Genomic DNA, 24,084 nt, shown 5'->3' on the forward strand with positions numbered 1-24,084 from the left:
AAAGCGCCAACCAACAGCACCTACACGGTGATAAAGAAACCTACATGTTCATTCATGCATAAACCGAGGTGTAGGGGGGCAGGTTTTCTCACAATGATTATAATAATAATAGCAGCATCTGCCATATTGGCAGCCAATACATCGTGTGATAAAGAAAATTATTATTTTTATTTGGTCCAAAAGATAAGTCGAGCCACAAAGGGCAAAGCCACAGAGTCTTTATACTTTATCTGCACGTCTTTGCCATGACATTTTAATTAGCTACTGTATGTGAAAGCAGATTTAGTTTGGCAGTTTGACTGAGGTCATATAAAATGGGGATTTTTTTTCCTCTCCTTGTGCAGTTTTGCTTTTGTGTAAATCTGGGTTCCACTGACCCACATCCTGTTTCTAACCTCCTTGAGAGAATTCAAAACAGGCAGCTGTGAGAAGCGAAGCAAAGCATTTATTGGCTTTTCTTCATTTACACATAACCATCTGTGATAAAGATCTTCTTAGCAACAGCAAATATTTTGCACATTGTTATCTCTACTGTAGATCTGTTTAGCCTTTTTTCCCCATTTCACGATCGATTTAGCTTGGCCAAAAGTTGGCCATGTGGCATGACGTGTAAACAATCAATCGGGAGCGCCGTGTCCGCGTACTGCTCCGAGTTAACTTCAACCACCCTGCCGCTGACACCTGTGTTGTGCAATCATTCGCACATTTACATGTTTATGCCTGCGAGGATGTTGTGACGGTTGAGCTGCTGTTCTCTGTCATAACAGTTCGACGGGGCTAGAGTTGTTGTTTGGTTCATGCCATCTGTCAGAAGTGGAGGCAACTGTAGCCTTGTTGGTTCCCAGCCACAAGCCCAGCCTACTCATGGGGTCACCGTGAGACCTCTTCCAACAGCCTTTAAAGTTACTAATCCACTCAATGTGCAGGGGCCACAAAGCTCCAGCAAACCCTTGCAAAAAGCTCAATACGTTGCTGATGTTTGTAAGAAAAACAAACCATACTATTGATGTATAAATCATTTGGAGGTTACACTCAGTTTTGACAATATTACCGACTCCCAGGGGAGTTGGAGGCATATATGAAACCACAGCGAGATGGATAGTGTATTCCTTTTGTAGGAACATCATGTTTCAGTGCAACATGAAAAGGCATCCCGAAGTGCAATAACTCATCTTTGTAGTCTCCCACATGGCCCTCATGTCTTTGACATATCTAGGGGAGAGTGGTGATGATTACTAAATGGCCCGGCTCCAAAGCCCAAGCACACACAAAACACCCTCATCTCACATGCTAAAACCTACATGCCTCTGTTGCTTTACAACAAAGGCTTCGAGTACAGAGGATTAACAATGACACCAGGACAACTCTTCACGGCACTCAGAGTGTGCATTACTCTGTACACTTTTTTTTATTTATTTCCCCGCTCAGACTATTTGTGGCTTTTTGTGAACAAAACTGTGGTGACATTATTTTAAGTTACTAATTTGACATTTGGGGCTTATTGTTATCTTGATGGCAGTTGGCAATATTGCTGCTGCCTCATGTTTGTACACTAAATACAAATCTACAATGTACACATATATCATTGCTAACATAAACAATGAGAAATATTAATACACAACACACACAAAAAAACTGCCACGACCATTGTGAGTGCTGCCCAATGTCATCTTCAGAAGTAGCGTTATTCCCTTGGTTGCTGAGAGCTAATAGTTAATAGCAGCTAAATTTGGAGCTACAGCTAGCAATCATTTAGTTTAGCCTAAGGACTGTAAGAACAGCTAGCCTGCTAAGTAGTTAGCTAAAACATTACATATAAAATCTTTACACATTAAGTTATTGTTTAACATAAAAACAATAAGAACCTGAAAAGTAACCGCAGTCTAATGTATTGTGTGTGTCTACACACTGTATAAGTGTATTGTGTTGTTTCAGCTTCAAAGGTGAGTGAAAGCTTTCCTATTATGCTAGTTAATGTTCTTTTAACTCTACCATAAGTATTCTGATTACTTATTGTTGTATTTTTGTCTTGTTTGCTGTATAAACCCTTATCTTATTTCTGCTGATGTACATTTATTGATTTCTATCTTTGTTTGAACTTCCATGCTTTTTTTGGTTGTTGTTGTTTTTTGTTTGTTTGTTTGTTTGTTTGTTTTGGCTAAATTAGAAAGGTTCCCTGCTTCCTGTCTTTTTGCTAAGCTAACCTGACTCTTAGCTGTAGCTTAGCCCAGAGTTGCATGAAAAAAGTTGCTGCCTGCTTATTTTCTTATTCTCATAAGAATGAGTATGTTTCAAAAACTATTTCTTTATATAGGAATTAGGGTCACAATAGAGGCAAGCAAGTGTAAGCTTGGGTTTTATCTCCCAGCACTATTTTAACCTGGAGGCCTGGTGGGAGCATTCAGGCCCAGTCTGTCCTGATGCTTCACTCACAGTTTAGCTTGGAGGAGTGGGATTAACTCTTATCTCCACAGGGATGAGGTCTGTCTTTTGGCGCAGCCTAACATGGACTCGTTTAAACCGCCCCTGTTGCCACTTCACATTCACAAGCATTCCTTAGCGGACAAGTCCTCCAGATAGCAGCTTCTTTAACATACTGTACCATGAAAATTCCAGAAGTTGAGCTTGCCCCGGCTCCGACAAAAGCCCATACAAACAACTGTTAATTTATTCTCACTCCATTTTGAGAGCAAACATTCCTGCCAGTGAGGCAGACCAAACAACCTCTCACAGTAAACATCCACGCACAGACGGGCAGGTTGTTTGTTCCCGGACTGAAATAATAAATCACAGCCTGTAGTTTGGTCCACAGGTTGAAAACCCCGAGCGTGGCCGGCAGGTTGCTGGTTAAATTCTGCAGAGTTCCGAGCACAAGATTTAATAGCAACCTCAAGCTCCGAACTGTGAAATAATATATGGCTTTATACAGCTGATGTGTAACAGCATGGGAAAAAAATCCAATTATTCTGTGAAAACTTGCTAAAGAAACAGGTGCTAAAGTAAAACCCCAGCCCTCTATTTTTCATTTCTCATCCATTCATTTTTCCACATCTGTCTAAACATTTCTTAACTCAAAACGCATTAAGTGTATTAAAGATGATCTTTTTTCTATGAATCTATGAAATACTCAAGAGCCAACCTGATTCCAGACATCTTATCACAAAAATTGTACAATTATTTGGCGACTCTATTGTAGTGCATACCGTTGAGATTAGGCAGGCTTGGGAGAAAGAATCGGGCATGAGGGTGCCCGAATCTATGTGGAGTAAGCGTCTGTCCAAAATTCATTCCTGCTCTATAAACAGTAGACATCAATTAATTCAATTTAAAATCCTCCACCGGTTACACTATTCTAAGATCAGACTGCACAAGTTTTATCCTTCTATTTCCCCAATGTGTGACAGGTGTAGACGAGCAGAAGGTACGTTGTTTCATGCCTTTTGGTCTTGTCCCTCATTAAGAGGCTTTTGGTTTAAAATATTTGACTGGTACTCCAAGGCATATATGAAACCTTTACAGCCTGAACCTGAACTTGCAATTTTTGGATGTTCTCCGACGTCAGAGCTACTTCCGGTTAGATTGCAGGGGCCACTGGAACTAGGCCTGATTGTTGCCAAGAGAATAATACTGAGGGAATGGAAGTCCCCCACCCCTCCTTCCTTTCAGTTGTGGGTAACAGACATGATGTTCATAATACATATGGAAAGGTTCAGTAAATACTCAAAAGACTCTTTTCTGACTGTCCGGAACCCCTTTTTGGAACACTTTGCAAAAGCCAGACTGGGCTAAACTAGATTTGTAAACTTTCATTAATTTCAGGTTTTTGTGTATGTGTATGTATGTATATATGTATATATATGTGTAGATGTGTGTGTGTGTATATATATATATTTTTTCTTTCTTTTTTTGGGGGGGGGAGGTTGTTTTTGTTTTTGTTTCTGTGTTATATTTTGGAAATTTAAAATAAAATAATCAAAAAAAAAGATGATCTTTTTAAAAAAAAAATGAAGTCATGACCTGAAGAATACTGGCTAAGAAATATATAATATAATCACATGCTGTAGTATATGCAGTACAAGAATCTTCGAGGTGTTCTGCACAGGGAGTTTTTATTCCACTCCATCTAAGCCATCCCATAACATCAGTGTAGGATTACCCACGAGCTCAGACTCTCTCTATCACGCGTTGTCCATGAAGTCTTTGATAAGCCCGTGTTTTTAGTTCTGGATAACGCACATATGGAAAGGTTTTATTGAGCATGGCATTGCATAAAACTGGATTTCCGAAAGAGGAGGCAACCAGTAGGAATGGGTATCTAATCACGGCAGGGTCAGGTCCGACACAGACTGTCTGCTTTAGCAACAGAGGCTATTATTTTCCTTCTCTAGGGCGAAACCAGTGTGTCCACTGGAGTTTACGTTAAAATTCAAACGCATTCAGAGCTACATGCCCTCCTGCTGGTATTGGAAGTGGACTCAGATCAGAGTGTCAAAGTGGTAAAACAATATCACGCTTTCTTTAGGTAAGGCCTCTGGTGAGGGGTGTGTTCAAACACGAATCCCTCGGCGGCGCCTCAGATATTCATTGTCATACCTCGCATTGTGATCTGTGTTGATTTCCCCAACTTTTACCTGATCTCACCCCCTCTTAAAGTGTGTTGTAACTTGAAGTCTCTCTTGTGGTTGTACTGGGTAATGTCCTTCCAAAGATGCTTGTTTTCACAAGTGTTGTGCATGCCTGAACGCTCACCCTCTGTGTGGTGAGTAACATTCATAAACTAACATTTATGAAATGAAATGGCTGTTTATCCTCTAAATATACAGCCGTAGACTTTATAGGTTTATGGGATTTTATAAAGCATTGTATCATTGTTTTTATATAACATTTGAATGATATATTCTGTTTGTTTTTTCTTTTTTAAACAATTCAGACTTTGTATATAAGTAAAAAAAAAACAAAAAAAAAACCTAAAGGCATTGGTAGGTGAACTCATAACCGCACAGTTACTCATTATAGTTCTTTATAATTCTTTGTATTGTTTTAAATGATCATTTATTCTATTTACCTATTTTATATGGGATTTCTTTTGCTGTTTAGCGTCACGGATATCAAAGGAAGAATGTAATCGTATAGGAAAACATGTTTCTTTACTGTGCATATGACAATAAAACTTTGAAAACTTTAGTTTTAGACTAATAGTTTTAGTTCCCAAAACTATTAGTCAGACTCTATTTTTTGCAGAAATAAATAGAAATAAATAAGAAAAAAAACATTTTCACTGGTTACATGGATAAACAAATGACATCTCATCTTTATTTCATTCTTCTATTTGAAAAGAAATGCGCAAGCTACTTTTTATCCCAGTGGCTGAGTACTCTGTGCGCCGTTAGTAGAGTAGTTACGGCAGAAAACTTTCGGAATGTCGCCTTCACTGACTATCAGAAGTGTAGATTTTAAAAGCTGAAGTCACGCAAACGAAGTGAAGATGCGTTCGAATTTGATGTTTTTCATGCACTGATCACCTGTAACTTGCTCCAAATGTAGAAATAAAGGCTGAATTGTGACGGAATAAAAGAAGTTTGCCGTTTCTCACACTTTGGTTCAGAAATTGTTGCTTTTACGTGTCATAAACGGCCCTAAAAATTGTCACCTTTTCCTGATTTCACCTTTTCCTTTGCAGTTACAAAAAACATTTTTTTGCGTGCAAAGGAAACGAAATATATCTATTTTTCAGGGTGAAAAACTTCTAACTTCTAACTTTAGAGAGTTCGCGTACGAGGCGCTCCTGAAGGCACCAAAAAGTCTCGGTCAATTAGTAGAGTTTAGACAGTGAGGAGAGCTCGGAGCAAGTAGGTCTCGGCGAACGCTCCACCAATGACCAGCTAAGAGAAAAACGCCCCACTGCTCCTCCGACTTAGATCTGCGGGGGTGGGGAGTCCACAAGTTTGTCTCTGGATTTAGGGAAACCATGGGATTCGAGTTGGACCGCTTCAAGGGGACTGTGGACCCGGATTTCAAATGCAACTTGTGCAATAAAGTCCTGGAGGACCCGCTGACGACTCCGTGCGGTCACGTCTTTTGCTCTGGCTGCGTGCTGCCCTGGGTCGTCCAGCAGAGCAGCTGCCCGGTCAAATGTCAGCGGATCTCCACCAAAGAGCTGAACCACGTCCTGCCTCTAAAGAACCTCATCCTGAAGCTGGAGATTAAATGCGATAACCATACGAGGGGCTGCGATGCCGTGGTGAAGCTGCAGCATCTGGCCGAGCACGCCGAGATGTGCGACTACTCCCCGGCGAAGTGCAGGAACAGAGGATGCAGCGAGGTGCTCAACCTGCGGGACGTGGATGCTCACATGCGGGAGACGTGCGACTACAGACCGGTGGAGGTTTGCGAGAGCGGCTGCGGGCTGATGCTCACCCAAAAGGAGCAGAAATCAAATAGCCACTGCTGCCTGAGAGCCCTGAAGGCGCACAACAGCGCGCTGCAGTGCAGAATGATCATCCTGGATAGGGAGTTCAAGAAGCAGACCATAGAAGCAAACAAGAGGGAGAAGGCTCTCCTGGCACAACTTTCCGCCGTGCACAGCGAGCTGCAGATGACAGCGCTCAAGTATCAGAAGAAATTCACAGAATACAGCGAGAGGATCGACTCCCTCACCAAGACCGTGGCTTTCTCCTGCAAGGTAAGCAGGAAAAGTTTTTGCTCTGAGTGATTCCCAGTAGCTTCTCCCTGCTGTCATCCACAGTGTGACGCCTGGAAAATCTGTGTTCTGTGAGAATAAAATAATTCCACTGCAACTTAAAGTTGATCCTGACATGCACTGCGCATAAGGCAATTGGCTTAAGGCCAACTTTTATAGGCTGTAAAATATCTTCCTCAGCATGTTTTTGTCGGCACTATGGGAGTTCTTAAAATGTTACTTTAACTGGGCCTCCTTGTTGTTTGGGTGGCTGCCTTTTTGTTTAACTTCAACCCAACTGGAAAAGGAAGTCAATGTTGTTGGCGATTCTGCTTTTTTCCCCTGGTGTTTCCAGGAGAACTTCGTGCCTTGGCTGCCTGCTTTGAGACATGGATGTCAGCTGTGCCTCTTGGCCAGCTGGCAGTAAATGTGGGGTGGGGGGAGGGCTAAATATTTACTGCAGTTCTGTACACAACAAGAACCAGGTTCCAGTTATAATGCCTCACAGCATGCTTGTTTGAGGCTTTTTGTCATCGGATGTTCGCCCTTTCCCCCGAGACCATCATAAAAAATTAGAATCAGGGTTGCAGCAGAGTTGCTGGCACCAAAGTTGAATGAGCTAGTAAGGGCTTATGAGGTCCCAAAAGGCCTTAAAAACAGTAAAGCTTGATCTGTGCAAGGCCCCTGCGAGGTGGGGGGGGGCTGAGGAAGAGCTGATGTAAGGATGTTTTATGGTTCAAATTTATAAACCCAGTGGCCCATTATCAACATCATAAAGGATGCAGGAGTTCATAAATCTGGTAATGAATTGAATTAGTGTATGGTGCTTGCACTGCTGCTGGGATTAGCAAATGGGAGTGGTCAGGGTTTTGTTTTAGAGGAGAAATAATTATTAGTAGAAATATGGATGAATGGGATGTGCCTTTAAAAAAAAAAAAAAAATTACACCCTTTTTATGTCCCAGAAGTTCTTTAATAAATCACCTATCAAAGATTTCACTCTCTTTTCCTCCCCCTGCTTTTGCTGGGTGCTTTCATTTGTTCATTACGGGCTCAGCTCCCAGTAAAATGTGTTCTAGTAGACTGGTAAATTGCGCATCAAAAGCACCGATGCAGGCAAATCGGGAAATCGCTCATGCTGGTATAAAGAAGCTTCCTGGGCCTGTAGCGCAGCAAGTTATCATAGCTCATTTGACAGCGGCATCTCAGTCCTGCCATTGAGCTCTACATTAAGTGTGTTATTGCCATTGTGGCTGTTCTAACGTAAAAACAGAAGGAATAACGTCTGCACTTGAGGCATGCTTTGAACATATGTATGAGATACAGGAATGGTTGAGAACTTTTCTGAGGATGAGATTTAATATCTGTGGGTGATATTGCAACTCGTTAGAAGAGGTTTCTTTATTTCTTTCTATCTCGAAAGGCCTTTCATTGGATCCAGTCAAGCAGTGAACAGGAATGAGGTTCTCTCACAAATGTGAATACGAACTGGGATTAGCTGTTAGAGGCAGTCTGTCCAAAATCTTTGCTCCCTTTTTTTTTCTTTCTCATGATTTCAGTAATCAAGAGCCTAATTACATCAGTGTGTTATTGGTAATTTCCGAAAAGGGATATTTTGACATGCCAAAGCAGCAAAAGCCCAGGTAATGACTTGTCTGATGGACCTACTCCTTTGAAGCCATGCTAGTGAGCCAGCATTCACAATACCACGGACCTGGAACGCGCTAAATGGAGTGCATCCAATGGGAGGTGCATTTCACAATTCAAAAGATCATTGGGGGAAAAAGGTTTTAATGCAGTTTTATGACATGCAGTACTATGCAGAAGTCTCAGGCTACCTGATATTTCTTTATATTTTAGGTTATATTAAAGAAGCCAGACTTTCTTGCAACCTTTGTGGCATTCTTCTTTTTTAAAGCAGTTTTTGGCACTGTCCAGGCTTTGTAAAGTTTTCTTTGGATATTTGTGGTATTTTCACTCGTTTTCAACTCTGCACTTGACCATTTTCAGAGATTTTGAAAGTAGACAAAGGGAGAAGTGGGAAGCCTGTTAAACTAACCAAGCAGCAGCTGAAAATCATGTCCTTAAAAAAATATTAAAAATATAACAAGTCCTGACACGGGACCTGAGAGATGCATCTGGCCCTGCAGTTAACCCATCTGCTGTTCATTGAACCCTCATCAGAAATGGTCTCAGTGGAGGGTGGCATTCTTAAGGAAGGGAAACGGGGACGAAAGACTGAAGTATGCTAAATTACACAACTGAAAAGCTGAAAATCATCTTCTGGGCTGTGGAATTCAGATTTGAAAATTTTGTTTCAAATTATTGAACCAAAAATAAAAGGTCAGGAAAGAGGTATAACAGTGAGTGCCGGTAGTTACCTGTAAAACACGCTGGGGGCTCCGTCATCGTTTGGGCTGCATCTCAGCTGGTGGTGTTGGAGATCTTGTCAAAATTGATGGAATTATGAACTCCAAAAAGTACAGTCAGATTTTGATCAACCATGCAATACCACCTGGAAAACATCTGATTGGCAACAACTTAATTTTTCAGTATGACAGTGTTCCCAAACACATACCTGGATAGAAAAACATACTGTGGAACACTGTCAGTCATGGATTGGCTACCCCAAAGCCCAGACATCAACATTACTGAAGCATCTTGACAGAGAACAGGACAAAAGGCAGCCAACATCCAAAGAAGAGCTCTGAATGTTGTTCAGGGAGCCTGGAGAACTAGTTCAGGGTGTGCTGAAGAATAAAGGTGGTCTTAGCAAATTCGAGTTTTCAAGCTCGTTAGAATTGCGCAAACTCTGTGCTTGCCTTATAAACTGTGTTTTCCTGTATGTTTGCACATGTTTCAATAAATCGCTGCCTCCTATTTCCCAATGTCCTAGCAAACAGAGTGTTGGCTCAAAACCTTTGCTCAGTACTGATCATCAGATCACTACCAAAGGATGAATGCAAGTCCATTGTTACAGCTGACTGGCAACTTACTTTAGTTTAGAGATTCCACCACTCCTCAACTTCAATGTCTTTTAATGCCAAAAACTGGGAGATGAGGAGTAACTGACTGGTATTTAAAAGAAAGATTATTTAATACTAAATGCAAGAAAGACAAATAAAACTGATGGAAAATCAATGAACAAAAAGCTCAGATCTTTACTGTGGTTCATTGCAGGGCTGTTAGAAGTGTTGTCACACTCTCCATAAAAGATTGGATCTGTGTTTTTGAACCAAGATCCCCTTTGGCTGCAGATGACAGCATTAAAGGTTCTTGATCTAATAACAAGTGTCTTTTAAAATCACAAGACATCAAACTGATCGATCCTGCATTGAATTTGATTGGAGTAATTGTGACCTCAAACTGATTAGGCTAATTGTGGACTTTTTTTTTTTTAAAGCAGGGCTCTGTGAGATAGCTTAACAGAACAAAGGAAGCTATTAGTTATTTCACAAGCGTGGCTATCAATTGAACATGACAGATCACATTAATAAAAGCCATCATGTATTCATTGAAGATGCCCATTTCGTCTAATAAAAATGCATTAGGCTGCTGGTTCCTTTGTGTATATACATTAGCATTGAGTGATAATCCTTGTCATTGATTTGAAATAGACTTCACTACCTCATTAATGGGGTAAACTGCCCTACATTTACAAGGTCACTGAGTTTCTGTCTCTTGACCACATGCCAGTAGTTTATAAATCAATATGTTCCCTTTTTGTTCTGTATTACAGTACCTACACTATAATTAGGTGAACTATATTAAGAGTTAGACAGGGGGAAGGCAGCTTGATGGAGGACAGACTCGGAAAGTGTGACGAGTGCTGAGGTGAAGGCTCACCGTGAGTGTGCCAAGTCACAAGTGAGCAGCAGACTAAAGTTTCACTGCCAGCGTGCCATTTCTTACCTCACCAACAAAGTTTTGTTGTTTTTTTTTTTTCTCCCCACGGAGCTTTTGTTTACTTGCTGTAGCGCCCATGTCATTGTGTCTCCACGGTTTTGTTTTGGTGGTGTTTAGCACATCAGTTTTTCTTTTTAGTCTTTAATATAACTCAAGCACACCTGATGTTTTTAGTAAATTTGCAACCTCATCCTGAAGACGTTTACTTCATTTTTGGGGGGTTGGATCATTGTTAGAGTGTTTGCAGATGTGGTGAGAAGGGAAGAGAGGGGAAGGGGGGGGGGGAGAAAAGCTTCATAATTGTTCATTTTAATGGTTCTTGTGGATGAAATTTGAAGACTAGTTTGTTTTGAGGCCTGTGACACATTCAGCATAAGTGAAGAGGATGGAAAAGCCAATTGCTTTGTACCTTTTTTTCATTTGTCATATTAATTCCACTTTGTCTCAACAAGCATAATGCCCAACTGTCTTCTTGTTGACAGCGACGGCTGTAGTTCACTATAATTCGGAAGCATGTGCCACTAATGCTGTCGTGACAGAAGCGCACATTCCTGCAGGGCCAGACTTGCACATGCTGGTGTTTTTAGGCTATATGGCAGTCAGGATGCTGTACATGCCAGTAATATCTGCTTTATATTTAGTCTCAGTGTTTCGCAGAATACTGGAGCGGCAGCTGAAATTATGTTACCTCATAGCTCCCCTCTAAGTCCTCCTTAAAAAAACAGATTAAGGGCTGACTCTGCGAGTTTCCCAGAGGTTTTCATGTCATGTAGCTTCTGAGTCAAGAGGCCCGCTGGTGTATTCATTTACATAGGACAACGGTTCGTGAGAGAGCGGTTCTCTTCTTTGACCTGGTCATCATTTCAGGCTGGGTGTGCTGGCTAAGCCCTGGAGAATGGTGAAATTTGAAGAAGCTAAAGTAACTTGTTACATTACAAGATTCCGGCCATTAGAAACTACATACCAGCTGTTATGTTGTAGCGAAAAATTTGTACCATCCTGTGCTCATTTATATTGTCCAGAAGGTGTGTAACCCACTGTAAATTTACCCGAGTTTGTCCACTTTAGCTCACTGCATAACAGGTTGATATAGGCAGCAGTTTGTCCACCACCTAACTAGAAAGAAACTCGCTTTTGCTAGTTTTGCAGTTCTGAACTGTAGCACCAGCATCTTAGTCCTCCTCAGCAGCGACGTTGTGGAGCTGTGCTTAGCTTGCAGGTACTTCTTCAACAAGAGGAATTGAGCTTTGTAGCAGCTGACAGACTCTTATTATCACCCTGGGTCAGGACAATGCGAATGCTCCAACTGTGTAACTGCAAATCTCTTTGTCATCTCACTAAATGACCTTCACATGCTGACCGGCTCAATGGCCAGATTCCACTCTGCACAACAAAAGGAGCAGGGAAATGTTGGAACACTTCAATAGCAACCAGTTCCTTCATTGGAATAAAATAACAGTATTTGAATTACAAAGCTGACCTTTTGACTTTAAAGTTACAACGAACAAGTAATCTATATACATGGATGCTGTAGTTCATATGTTACACCAACACTGGCTAGCACTGGATTGGCATTTTTTAAAAAAATGGTTGTGGGCCTGAGACTGAAGTTGTCTGTTTTTAGTTATGCACAACTGTTACTTGTAATCAAATCATTTATGATAAGTAATTCAGAGTTAACTTGAATAATGACTAGCTTAATTTGTAAACGGACTGGTACTTGTGAAGTGCTTCTACTCTAGCTGAGCACTCAAAGCATTTTCTAGTACAAGTCTTTATTCACTCATTCACACATATACATACACATAAGTGCTTTGCCTGAAGCCATGTCCACACTAATACGTTTTCATTTGAAAACGCATCTTTTTCTCTCCGGTTTGGCCTTCCGTCCACACTGAGACAGCGTTTTCGGTCAAGGAAAACGCAGCGTTTTCAAACGCTCTCCAAAGCAGATACATTTGAAAACGCCGTTTTGGCGTTGCAGTGACAGTGAACCCGGAGCCTTTTCGAAAACGATGACACGTTTTAGTCATGTGATGCAGTCATGTGACCAATTAAACAAAGATACCGGAGGGCTAGTGTGGATGTAGCCTAAGATTCATGCAGACACTCACACTTTGATGGCACATTGGGGGCAGCTTGAGGTTCAGGGTACTTTGACATGCAGATTGATGGACATGCATATTCCAGCAGCTGTGGCAGACTATGTAAAATTACAGAGCGAGGTTGGTGAGTCATTAACACCAGCACACAAATGGTGCGCTGGGAGCTTCATGGTGTAATGTGTTGACAGCCCGGTTCTTTTGGTCATGTGCTGAACTTTTTACACGTAAGATTTCCTTTAATAGTTACACAGCAGAAGCAGTACCATAATATACAAAGATGTCTAACCAAAAGATTCAAGGAACTGCTGAAAAGATCTGGCTACTAAGCTAACAGTGTTTGTTTGCTTTCTGCTATGTAGTGAGTATTTGGCCATTTTGAGCAGCAAGTGATATTTTCTTTTGAAGAAACCATGTTTGGCTGGATGTTAATGACAAACACGGCATGAAGAGAGTTTATTGACAATAGAGCAGTCAATAGTTTCTTATTTTGTTGTTGGGCTACCACAGAGAATTAGGAACATCTGTTTGCTTGCAGCAGTTGTAGCTGGTGAATACAACCTGAAAGTTAGACAGATGCTATCAAAATATGAGTACAATATAGCCCCTGTGTTTTGAAAGTTTCACTCTTTGAATTTAAAAGAATAAAAAGATTAATTAAGATTAATATTGAGTTGTTGTCTATGTTGAATAACTTCCTGCCATCTCTTTGCTCACGTGTGTCTCTCCTGTCTGTTTGTAGGAAGGCGAGACTAAAAGCGTGACCATTGTCCTTCTTCGTGAGGGCGGCTCTCTGGGTTTTAACATCATAGGAGGAAGGCCATGCGTGGTAGGTTGAAAGCTGAGCAACTTGGAGGTTCCGTCTCCCCCACCCCCTCCCCGGTGATCAGCCAAGTGTCAAATGGCAAATAGTGGAAGTACCACAAGCCTCCTCTGTGCTGACTGCCGCAACTTAGACAGTCGTGCATGGTTTTTTTTTTTTTTTGTTTGTTTTTTTTGACTGTGGATAGATGGACCGCATCTATCAAGTTTTATTGTGTTTATATATTGGTCTGGTTTAGCGGATTTGGCATTACAGATTAAAAAAAAACTATAATTACTTTTATGGGAGTTAAATCTGGGATTATGGCTTCCACCACAGTTGTTTTGTCTCTAATTGAGGGGATTTTGGTGGTGAGGTAAACACAGAGGAGAGGAAAGGGTCTTTTAAACCCAGACTGAACTTTTCTCAGCCGCTTTCTGCCTCGAGGCCCCTGAAGTTAAAGTCATTAATGATGCCACGCGCTCTGCCGAGTGAAGGGTTGGAAAATATCTCAACACTGGCATCTCCCATACACGGAGCTTCTTTCTGCAGCCGAGGTCTTATTGAAACGCCGTATCTGTTTCACTTCCACTGTTGCAGACTTGGTTTTCCACAGCCACAGTGACGCACTTTTCAGCAGTGACATAGATTATCGCAGTAAAACTTTTTATAGCAGGAAGCTATAAAAAGATCGACATTTAAGCGTAGATTTGCTCGTGGAGTTGCTGTGACAGAGCCATGCATCAAACTTGTACGACAGCGGAGATAATACTTGGCTTTTGCTTTCCTAGTGAGCCTCAAATCATCAGGTGGTGTAAGAAGCTACTCATTAGAATTGGAAGTGGCTAATATCCTAGCAGCCTTTGACATGTGTGTTTCATGTGGCTGTTATACTGGTATGGCATGGTGAGCGCAATCAACTGCCAGGATTTGTGGTCTCCTAGATGAGCTTGTTTGTCTGCAGCTCATGTGATAGCGGTGAGGCAAAGTAGTAGTAGGCATGTTGTGGAACTTGCAGCAAAAGCACTGCAGTGTTAACACTGTACACGATGTCCCTGAAAGAGGAAGCAGACCAGAAATTATTAATTAGCATCTGTTCTGTAACTTCTGGGGTTTCTTTAAGTACCTAGTAAAATGTAGTTGTGTCACAGAGCCCAGCAGGAGTGTGGTACACATTTACATGTGGTTTTAAAGAGAGTACTAACATAGCTGTTAACCCAGACTTAGCTCTGACTCTGGGGTCACGGCCACAGAGTCGGATGTAGGCTACTTCATGCCCCTACAGCATGTCCGCGTGTCAACATTTAGGCCCTTCTGTAGACCAGGGTCAACCCTTTAAGGCCTGGGAAGCATGTGAAGTTAAAGCTTATCCCTAAGTCCACACTCAAGGGTAGGGTTAAAAGGGCATTTCACAGAAATTGCAAAAAGCCATATTTTTTCACTTAGTCTTGTTGCTGTTGAGCCTTCCAGATATTTTTGTTTTCTGTGTGCCCTGATTTGAGATATCTGCCTGGAAATTACTGCTGCCAGTAAAAGAAACTGCTGGCAGTAAAATTTTGTGGATTCACTGGAAATCTCCCTTAAATCTCAAGGCCAAACTAAATGTTGTTTGTGTCATTTATAGGGGTGGCAGCAATAGTTTGCTTGGGATTTATTTTTTTTCTTTGTTATTTGGGTGAACTAAACCTTCAACTTTGTAGGCTTGCAAAGCGTTGTACAGACGCTCATGTGGTTTTGCCCACAACAACCAAACCCAGTGTTTCCAGTGTTTTTTAAAAGTACTTTTATTGCGCGATTTATTGAGACTTCTATAGGCTTTCCTTTCCTTAACGAGCCCTGTGAGCGCTGTGCTTCCATTAATCCGCTGAACATGCCTGCAATTTATTCCCGCAGGACGACAACGACAGCACTTCGAATGAAGGAATCTTTGTGTCCAAGATCGTGGAGAAAGGTCCAGCAGACAAAGAGGGAGGCCTTCAGATCCACGACAGAATAATAGAGGTATGTGTGTCCTCCTCTGTAATGCTTCATGTAAATGGGAGGGGGGGGGGGGGGGGGGGAACTACTGATGTAATGACTGTCTGCACCATAAAGAGGGAGAAACACCAAAGAATCACTCCATCTTTGTGTATGTTTGAGCTCTGAGCTCAAGCTGAACGCAATGCGTGACGTATGGAACCTGAATTAGCATTTTGGCCTTTTGTTGGCGCTCCCGAAAGTCAATCCTGCAGACGGTGAACGTCTCTGATACGATTCTACCAGTCGACATTGGCGATGTCAAGTAGGGCATCATTGCAGATAGGCCGAGATAAACCTGAGGCGAGGCTGTCTGTCTTTACTGTTGCTGGCTGATAGCGAGGGAGAGGAAAAGATGTCTTTTACTTCTCTCGTCCCAGCAAATAAATCCCTTTCGACAGAGCAGCCATGAAGCGTCCCCCTTTCGTCTCTAAACAGAACTTGATGTGGAAAGGCCAGCTCACCCTGAGGTCAACTTGAGGGATCCATTGAAAAACTCAGCATCACAAAGGTTGCTTTTATAGAATGGTTGTCAACCAGAATCGCTCACAACGGCTGCTTTGAAATGAGTCGTTTATGTCAATTGCAAGTGTGTATTACCGCCGGCCGCAAGATGACAAATATGGCTTGTCGCTGGCTTTATTGTTAAACCTCAGTGAAATTGCCCCCGGAGCATTTTTGACCAGCTCATTGCTCACAGAGACGCTTGTGGAAAGTGTTTACACACACGAAAAAAAGAAGACTCCCAACATCTGGACTCCGCTGATCGCTCTATCCTGTCATTTATGCAGTCGAATGCTAACTACTTGCAAAAAAAATGCCACAAGTCCTCTGGAGAAAGCCTCACGCTGTTGTTCTAAATAATATGGTTGTAAATCTGGCGACGTCGTGACTGAGAGGTTATGATGTGCTTGTCTTTGGTTTAGACCTCCTGAGCTAACACAGTCAAGTGTCTTGGTGCTCTCTGCAACTTAAGACCTCATAACGAGGGCCGGTTGAACCAAAAAAGCCACTCAGAGATCAGCGACTCGAGACCTAAAGGGACTTGCCGTGGGCTGCTAGCTGATGTGTGGGGAGATTAGCTCATATGTCACACGAACGTGTACAAGTGTGTGTCTTTGCGAGCATCTGCCCTGCTTGGCTTTATGAGTTTGCGTGCACATGTTTGCCTGGGCGCGTGTAAGCACAGGATGCATGCGTTAATGGGCCAGATGTCGCTGTATTTGGTTACTTGAGAAGGTGTATCTATGGGGTTTAATGCTGTGATAGCCAATCCGGAGCGGAGAGGACGGAATTTGCTATAGGATAATGCTTCCCTCGTGTTTTTCATATTGTTTTCGCGCTATTGTAGGTGAAGCCACAGAATCTCTCCAGTGCAGGAAAGGCCTAAGGAGGTAGCACAGGTTCCTATAAAGTAACCTTTTCTTGACGAGAAGTGAGGGATTGCCATACAATACCCAGCAAATAAATCATCAGATTTAATAGACCGTTAAAGGCCGATACTTCACATTTACGCCATTCATCGGAAGGGAAACCTGAGAGCGAGGCAGCTTATATTTCCAAGGCTGCTTTTTTTTTTTTTTTTTTTTTTTTTTTTTTTTTGGTTGACTGGTTGAAGCAAGAAAGTACAATGTCACGGATTCCTGGACCACAATAAGAAATGTGACATCAAAACACAATTTGCTGTTGCACAGCTTTTATTCTGGACCTGAGGTGACTGGGTCTGTGAACTTTGTTTGTTCGCTGTCAAGAATCAAAGACGATGAAGCCCAAGTGCCTGAAGGCAGTTTCACGGTGTTTGGTAGAAACCAAGCAGCCTGTAACTGTGTCCTGTTTAGCATCCTGTGATGTATGCTGGAATTGCAGGAACAGTCAAACCTGGTTTATCTCGTGTTTTACCAGAGATTGTTTTTCATGCACATAAAATATGATATCCGTGACTGCTGTGTTATCCTTTTTTGTAGTAGTAGTAGTAGTGGAAATCATGCTTGCTTAAGACCTTTGTTTAATTTTATCTGTGCTGCTTTTCAGTATGTTTGCAGGATGTGTAAATATCAGGCAGGGTGTGAGGTTTCCTTTTCTGATTAGGCCCACAGCTAATCATCGGCGCTCAATTTTTACGAGTAATTTTCCAGTTTATCTTTTTAATCCTCCTGCCTGCCCGAACGTTCCCCGAGGCCAAGGTGATATCTTCAGATTGGTTTTTAAATCCATGTTCTTACTTCTGAAATTAGCTCGTTTTTCTTAGACAAGTAGATGGAAAAGTGAAAAGCAGACAACAAACTAACAATCTTTTTTTTTGACTGAAGTGGTCCAAGGATAACTTTGCATCAAAGCACGTTTTGATGCATGACGATGGCAACGGAACAACAATAAGAATGAGTCTGTCTATCGTTCTGCTGTGTATTTGTAATTGAATAGAATCAAGTTGGCAGTGAGACGCAATCTGTTTGTGTTAACACGGTAACTAACTGTGATAAACTGGTAAAAGCTGCCTGTTGCCATCTGATGGAAACCTGTTGCTGTGCCCACATACAGAAATTGACATTAACTTTTTCATTCACAGTCCAAGCAGCCCCTCATAGATTTGAAATGGAATAAGAGAGAAGAGGATGGCTACATGTCTGCAAAACGATGACGCTCAACAACATTACTTTTACAGAGGAATGTAACAAGAATCTGACTCAGATTGATTGCAAACCGTCACCAATCTGTCTGAGAGCGATTGCACTTACTCTGAGTTGGGATGTGTTGTTTAGAGGCAGGTTGGCTCTCAGTCGGCGAGAGCAGCAAAAAGCAAATTAGCCCAGTCACCAGGCAACCGCTAATTTATTTCAAAAGGAGGCTGCCGTCCTATTTTTTACTCTAATTGGCTGAGCCTTAAGAATATAAGTCTCACATTTGCTTTCCTTTTAATTCTGCCATCGGTCTTTTTAACTGCTTGATGCTCTGCTGTGTTCATCAACAAACCAACACTCTCATGTGTTGTTTGCGAGTCTGATAAGCTACTTGCAAAACAAAGTACTGGAGTTTGAATATCAAAACTCTGGGCTATAAGAGGTTCTAAAAAGCCTCAGTCATTCTCAGTGGGTTGTAACTATAAACGATTTTTCATAATGCACCTTTGCACATTTCCTCTGCCCTAAGAGGGGAAAAAATATTGATTAATACAGCTGTAATAAGAAATAATTAAGAAATGTGGAATCCTTTATTTTTAGCATCAGTGCCCTCATTTTCCATTATAGTGGAAATGGAAAAAAAATAGCTTTTTGTTTTTTTGTTTTTTTTTTTATCCTAACTCATGAAATCTGATTTGCAAGCCTATAGATGGGATCGTTTTGACAGCCCTTCAAAATCCTGCCATGGGGGCTCAACTGCTCTGTAAAGGACCAATCACATTACGGAGCAGTGAAATGCTCGTGCACCTGTGGAGGCAGCGCTGTCATCAGCCCCGCTGTTTTTCTCTACCTGTAGTAGAAGTGTTAGTTCCAGTAAATCTATATGGATGTAACATGTACCTGATGATTCGTGGCTTGTCCTGCTATAACAGGCTCTTAGCGGGGGAGTGCGACAGCAGATGGCTGTCCTCTAACCGAGCTGCAGGCTGGTATGAATCAGCACACGAGTACCTTCTTGTTCAGACACTTCTTTTTTTTTTTTTCTTTTTTAAAAAAAAACAACCTTGAGTTGTGTTTGCTTTGGCTCACCTCTCTGCAAGCTGCAGAATCTTAGCACTCTGGTCAGGATCTGCTGGGATTGTGCCAGGATTTGATAAATAAGTTCTGATTGAACCTCGCACTGGTACTCGACTTCCCTAATCATGTCTTCGGGCATGAATTGACTTTTTAGATCTGATTAAGAATGTTTTTCTCGTGTAAATGTAATCCCAGCATTTTGTCTTCAGCCTCACTTCACACAGATAAAGAGCCTCTTGCTGCTGTGCGTTTTCCTACATAAATTAACTTCCACTCTCTTCAAGCCTCTTTGCTATTCAACGTGACTAAGCCAGTGTCACAATCCCAGGATGGCTGCCCCTGAGCTCTCAGGGTGAACGGGATGTTTTCTGTGTAGGCTCCAAAGTGTGAAGCTAGGAAGAGAACGGAGACGCCTGGGCTGCTGTTGTAAATGTCACCTTGTAAAACCTCAGCAAGGCTTTTTTTGTTTGTTTGTTTGTTTAGGTCAGAAGGTGAACAGAAACAGTTACTTTAAAATAAACAGACACTAGGATAGGGTTGTTCGATATAACAATATATATCGGATGCCGTGTAACTCCGTGTAATAAATACTCACAAAGAAAACGGCGGCCGTTACAACTTATGTCTAAAAATGTATTGTTTCATGCATCGGTTAAAACACTCGACTCCAGGTAAAGGACGCGCAGCTGGAAACACTTCCCGCAAGTAGAGCTGCACGAGATTCACAGAATTTACAGAAAATGTTACATTTTTGTGATTTATATCGTTATCGGGACGATAGAATTCTTATATCGGGATATGAGATTTTGGTCATATCGCACAGCCCTACACTAGGACATATCCGCCTCTACGTGTTACGCCTGTTGTGTTTTTGATCAGAGCAGTGGCTAGCCTGCAGGAATGTGTCCCAGCTAACACAATATTTATATGAATGTGTAACAATGTGTAAACTTGAGCACTAGTCCTAAAACACCCGTATCATATTTATTATGTTCAACACAAGCTTATGTTACTTCAGGTTGGAATAATCGATGGGCTTTGGCCTTGGAGCTGAAGTTAACTGCATCGTAGATGCTACAGCTTGAAGAATTAATTTCAGTTCAATATTTAGAATATAGAACTGTAGTGCTTATTAAGGCAGCACATCTGCAGCTTCTTACTTGGTACTAGCTGCAGGGCTCAAAGGTCTCCTACACTTTGCCAGAATTCTGGCACTGGGTTGTATAATATATGACTGTAGATCATTATTTCTATGGTAAATCTTGGTTATGTTTTTTTAACTTTCCCACAGCTATGCCATGGCTGTTTGTCTATGTATAAAAACAGGAAGTCTTTATTTTGTGAAAATTATAAAGTCCTGTTTAAAACAAATAAAAATAACATTAAAAAAGACCAGAAGAGAGAGTGGAGGTGGACGGATGGAGAAGTCATAAACTGGCGGCTAATTACTGTAGTCTTAGTAACAGATTAATAAAACATTAGAGTGTCACTCACTAGAAAATAAACACAATATGATCCAAAAGGCACCAGAATCTCAAAGCAAAGCTTCTACACATTCATATAAATATTGTGTTAGCTGGAGAGGAACAGCTAACACAATATTAGTCTGATGCTTAGGTCTAACGATCAAAACATCCACACCTCCAGCTCCCACACCTTTACACCAACATTACTGTCATCATATATGATGAACTTGTAATCTTGTTGCCGTTGTTAATGGTTGTTTCCAAAATGGGTCCAGTTCTGTGACAAATTGCAGTCAGTTTCTGTCTTCAAAGTGATTTTGGTGTGTCGGGACGGCGATAAGGATTGAGTCGGTCCGTTACAAGTTTGCAGCTGAATGAGCTCAAGTTAGCAATTACGTTGTTTGTGCAGCAAAAATTGATAATCTGTTTACTGTCTACATACATAAAATACAAACTCACTTAACTGCTTACATTCAGAGTCCATCCATATTTAAAAAATAAAAATAAATTCTTAATAAAGAAATAGTGACAACCACAATTTAACTGCTAAATTACAGACGCTCTTAGCAACCTGGGTTTTAGATAGCAACCCAAACAGTTTGCAACCTGTGGAGCGTAGTCCCCTATTGCAAGAAGACACGTCACAGATGAGTTGCGCTCGTTATTGCAGACTGTCTCTTTGCCAACGCGTTCCACTCAATCTGTCTGTGGTTATAAATTAGTCAGCGATTATTTGCAAACCTTCACCAGAGTGATTACAGTCAGTCAGGTCAGACCGTGACTGTTTGGACCAGCCCAGTCACCTTGCAATCGAACGTGGTTGCCCACATGGTGATGATGTCGCACGCTCAATCTCTGGGCAACCATAACTACTTGCAGTCTGTCACCGAATGTGAAAAAATTCAGTTCAGTTTACTTTCCTATTATCACTCAAGAGTAACCGAGCGATTAGGTTGAAGGTGGAGCAGGATCATTTATCTTATAGTCTCGAGACCAAGTAGGCCATGACCCAGTAGGGGTTTGTTAGATTAGAAGTCTCGTTGATAGCTTACTAATTAAACTAACAGGCTATGCGCCCTTTTTTTTCTGGTTGGCTTCAGTAAGGAGGTTGAGATAAAATTGTTCCATTAAAAACTCACCCAAGACGAAGAGATGCGACTTGATAGTTTGGAACGAGTCCAGAAATCTCACAGAAACACTCTGCAGCTATCAAAGTGTGCAAGTTTAAAAGTGAATGAATGAATCTTTGACACCAGTAGGTGCTTTGAGCAAATTTTTCAAAGCAGAGGACACTAAAGAGAACAATAAACTGAAATCTACAAAAAAAAAAAATCAGCACTGGTCTTCATTTTGTGATGTTCTTTACAATTATAAAGACAATTTTAACATATTTGTAATATGTGTCAACTGGTTTATTTTAATTGAGTGAAAGCAAATTATATTTTTTTCCAAAACCTCAACTCTGATTTATTTATTTATTCAAGCATTCAGTCACATTCTGTTGTGCACACAGTGTCTGAAAGAAAAACGTCTTTGTTTTATACCCTGACCACCACCAGCACCACAAATATATCTCAGCCACAGAAACACTCCTTGCTTTAAGCCTTGACACTGTATGAGTTGTGTGCTTGCCCACAGTCGAGCATTAAACACCTAAAGCCTCCCCGCAGCTCCTTGAGTATCAAGTCACCAGGTCAGAGAGAGCATAAAACCCAGCCAGATAGCATTTAGCAGTGACTGACATGAAATGTGAAGTGAGCTCTGTTGGAGGTGAGTTCGAAGCACGGGTGTCAATGGCCCTTTATTCCTCCTTGGTGTGAGGACCAGCAAAAGCAAAATGCTGCCTTTTGTCATCGACCCTGTCATTCGTTTCCCTTCAGATACTGTTTGCTGGCAAAGCTTGGTTTCATTGGAGTTGATGTAGTAGGCGATTAAAATTGTGGGATTTGTTGGCTTGTTGCTCATGTCTGGATTTATTTTTTTTAAATGCCATCTTATGACAGACCGGTATGATTGGCTTGTCCCTTATTGTCTCTAACCAGTTGAAACTGCACATGGCCTCTCTAACAGGACATGTGTTAAGAAGTTCCCCAGGCGTTATTTCTGACCCGGAGGCCTATGAGGAGCAGACATAGTTATTTCCCTTAAGGGGATCACATGTTGTTTGGCATTCTGAGGCAAGAAACGGGCCTTTGTCCGGCCCTTTATTGGATTTTGGGCCCCTGTGCGGGAACGACGTGTTTATTCCCCAGATAGGCGAGCTCTGTTGCTCCTGACTGGCCCTGGACAGGATGAATCCACCACAGGCTACGTGGGCCAATCCTAGCAGCGGGCCGCATTCCTGTGCCCCCGTGGTCCAGCTGAGGCAAGAGCAGGACATTAAATCAAATCTAACTTTAAAAGAGTCCATAATCAGCTTCTGGTAGTAGCCAGTGCCCTATGCAGAGCTGGCTTTAAGAAACAAGGACAAGCACATCTTTGTTTCCACTACTCCATATTGGGGGAGAGGGAAAAAAATTAGATTTTAAGATGTGGAGTCATGTCAGTGTAGCGTTAGTGTGAGGTGTGCTTAAACTTCACTGTAGCCAGAAAGCTGCTCCCTTTGTGTGCTTTTTTTTTTTTTATATTTTATTTTTTTTATTAATTGTATTTTCCACTTACTTTAAACAGCTTCTGCCCTTAAAGGCGAGCGGGCGCGTGATGATTTTTTGTGGAGACATACAGTCTGGGGCACACTGTAAACGCGCTCACTCTGCTCCGACACAGTCCCGACTGGCTCCCTCGCTCACAGCTACAGTGGGCTTAATTTATGGTTCCTAAAAGGTTTAAGAACGGGTAGGGACAGATAGGTGCAATTTAGACCAATTTTCCTGTCAATCAATCACTGGCGTTGTGCAAATACATCAGCAACAATCAGCTCCGGTTGCTCTGTCAGCTGCTTCTCATGTCAGCCCCTGACCCCCGAGCACAGACTGCCCACCGACTCCTAATTAACTACCCTCAATTAAACCCTAATAGGCTGATTAACAGACCCTTAGTTGTGCTGTAATAGCCCGTCGTTTCCTCCCAGTGCCCCTCTGAAATGCATCCTGACTCTAGCATGTTAATCACCGCCCACTCCCTCTCACTGTTCCTGCCAATGTCTCTCTCTCACGCTCGCATTCTACCATAGTAGAGACTATCAATGAAATTGCCTTGTTAAATAGCAACAAAAAGGCACACGAGTCACAGTAATTATACCATAACGACACACTTTTCTTTTTTTTTTTTTGTGATTTGCCTTTTTCTTCCCTTTTGGAGCACGACAATTTAATCATTTCTATTGCATATCAAACAGCAGCGCTCCCCCTCCAAACTGGAAATAGTCAGTCAGTTCAAGAAAACATGTAACTCCTTCCCCGGGGAGACTGCAAGACCAC

The 24,084-nt window shown here is 41.7% G+C and overlaps 1 protein-coding gene across 2 annotated transcripts in view; it reads left to right on the forward strand.

Annotated features, from left to right (window-relative positions):
• Positions 1-5,828: 5,828 nt before the first annotated feature.
• The window catches only part of pdzrn3b (PDZ domain containing RING finger 3b), a 106,125-nt gene continuing 87,869 nt past the window's right edge, over positions 5,829-24,084 (forward strand). Inside the window, exons 1-3 of one of the 2 annotated variants that reach the window (XM_085353005.1) lie at positions 5,829-6,682; positions 13,429-13,515; positions 15,382-15,489. In XM_085353005.1, coding sequence (XP_085209131.1) covers positions 5,969-6,682; positions 13,429-13,515; positions 15,382-15,489 — 909 coding nt within the window. In that variant the 5' untranslated portion in view covers positions 5,829-5,968. The remainder of the gene's footprint in view (positions 6,683-13,428; positions 13,516-15,381; positions 15,490-24,084) is intronic. The other variant, XM_085353006.1, reaches the window with a different exon arrangement.

The sequence above is a fragment of the Diplotaxodon limnothrissa genome, linkage group LG5 (assembly GCF_057381915.1).
Source record: "Diplotaxodon limnothrissa isolate DT_005_m linkage group LG5, D_limnothrissa_male_GT1.1, whole genome shotgun sequence".
NCBI classification, from domain to species: domain Eukaryota; kingdom Metazoa; phylum Chordata; class Actinopteri; order Cichliformes; family Cichlidae; genus Diplotaxodon; species Diplotaxodon limnothrissa.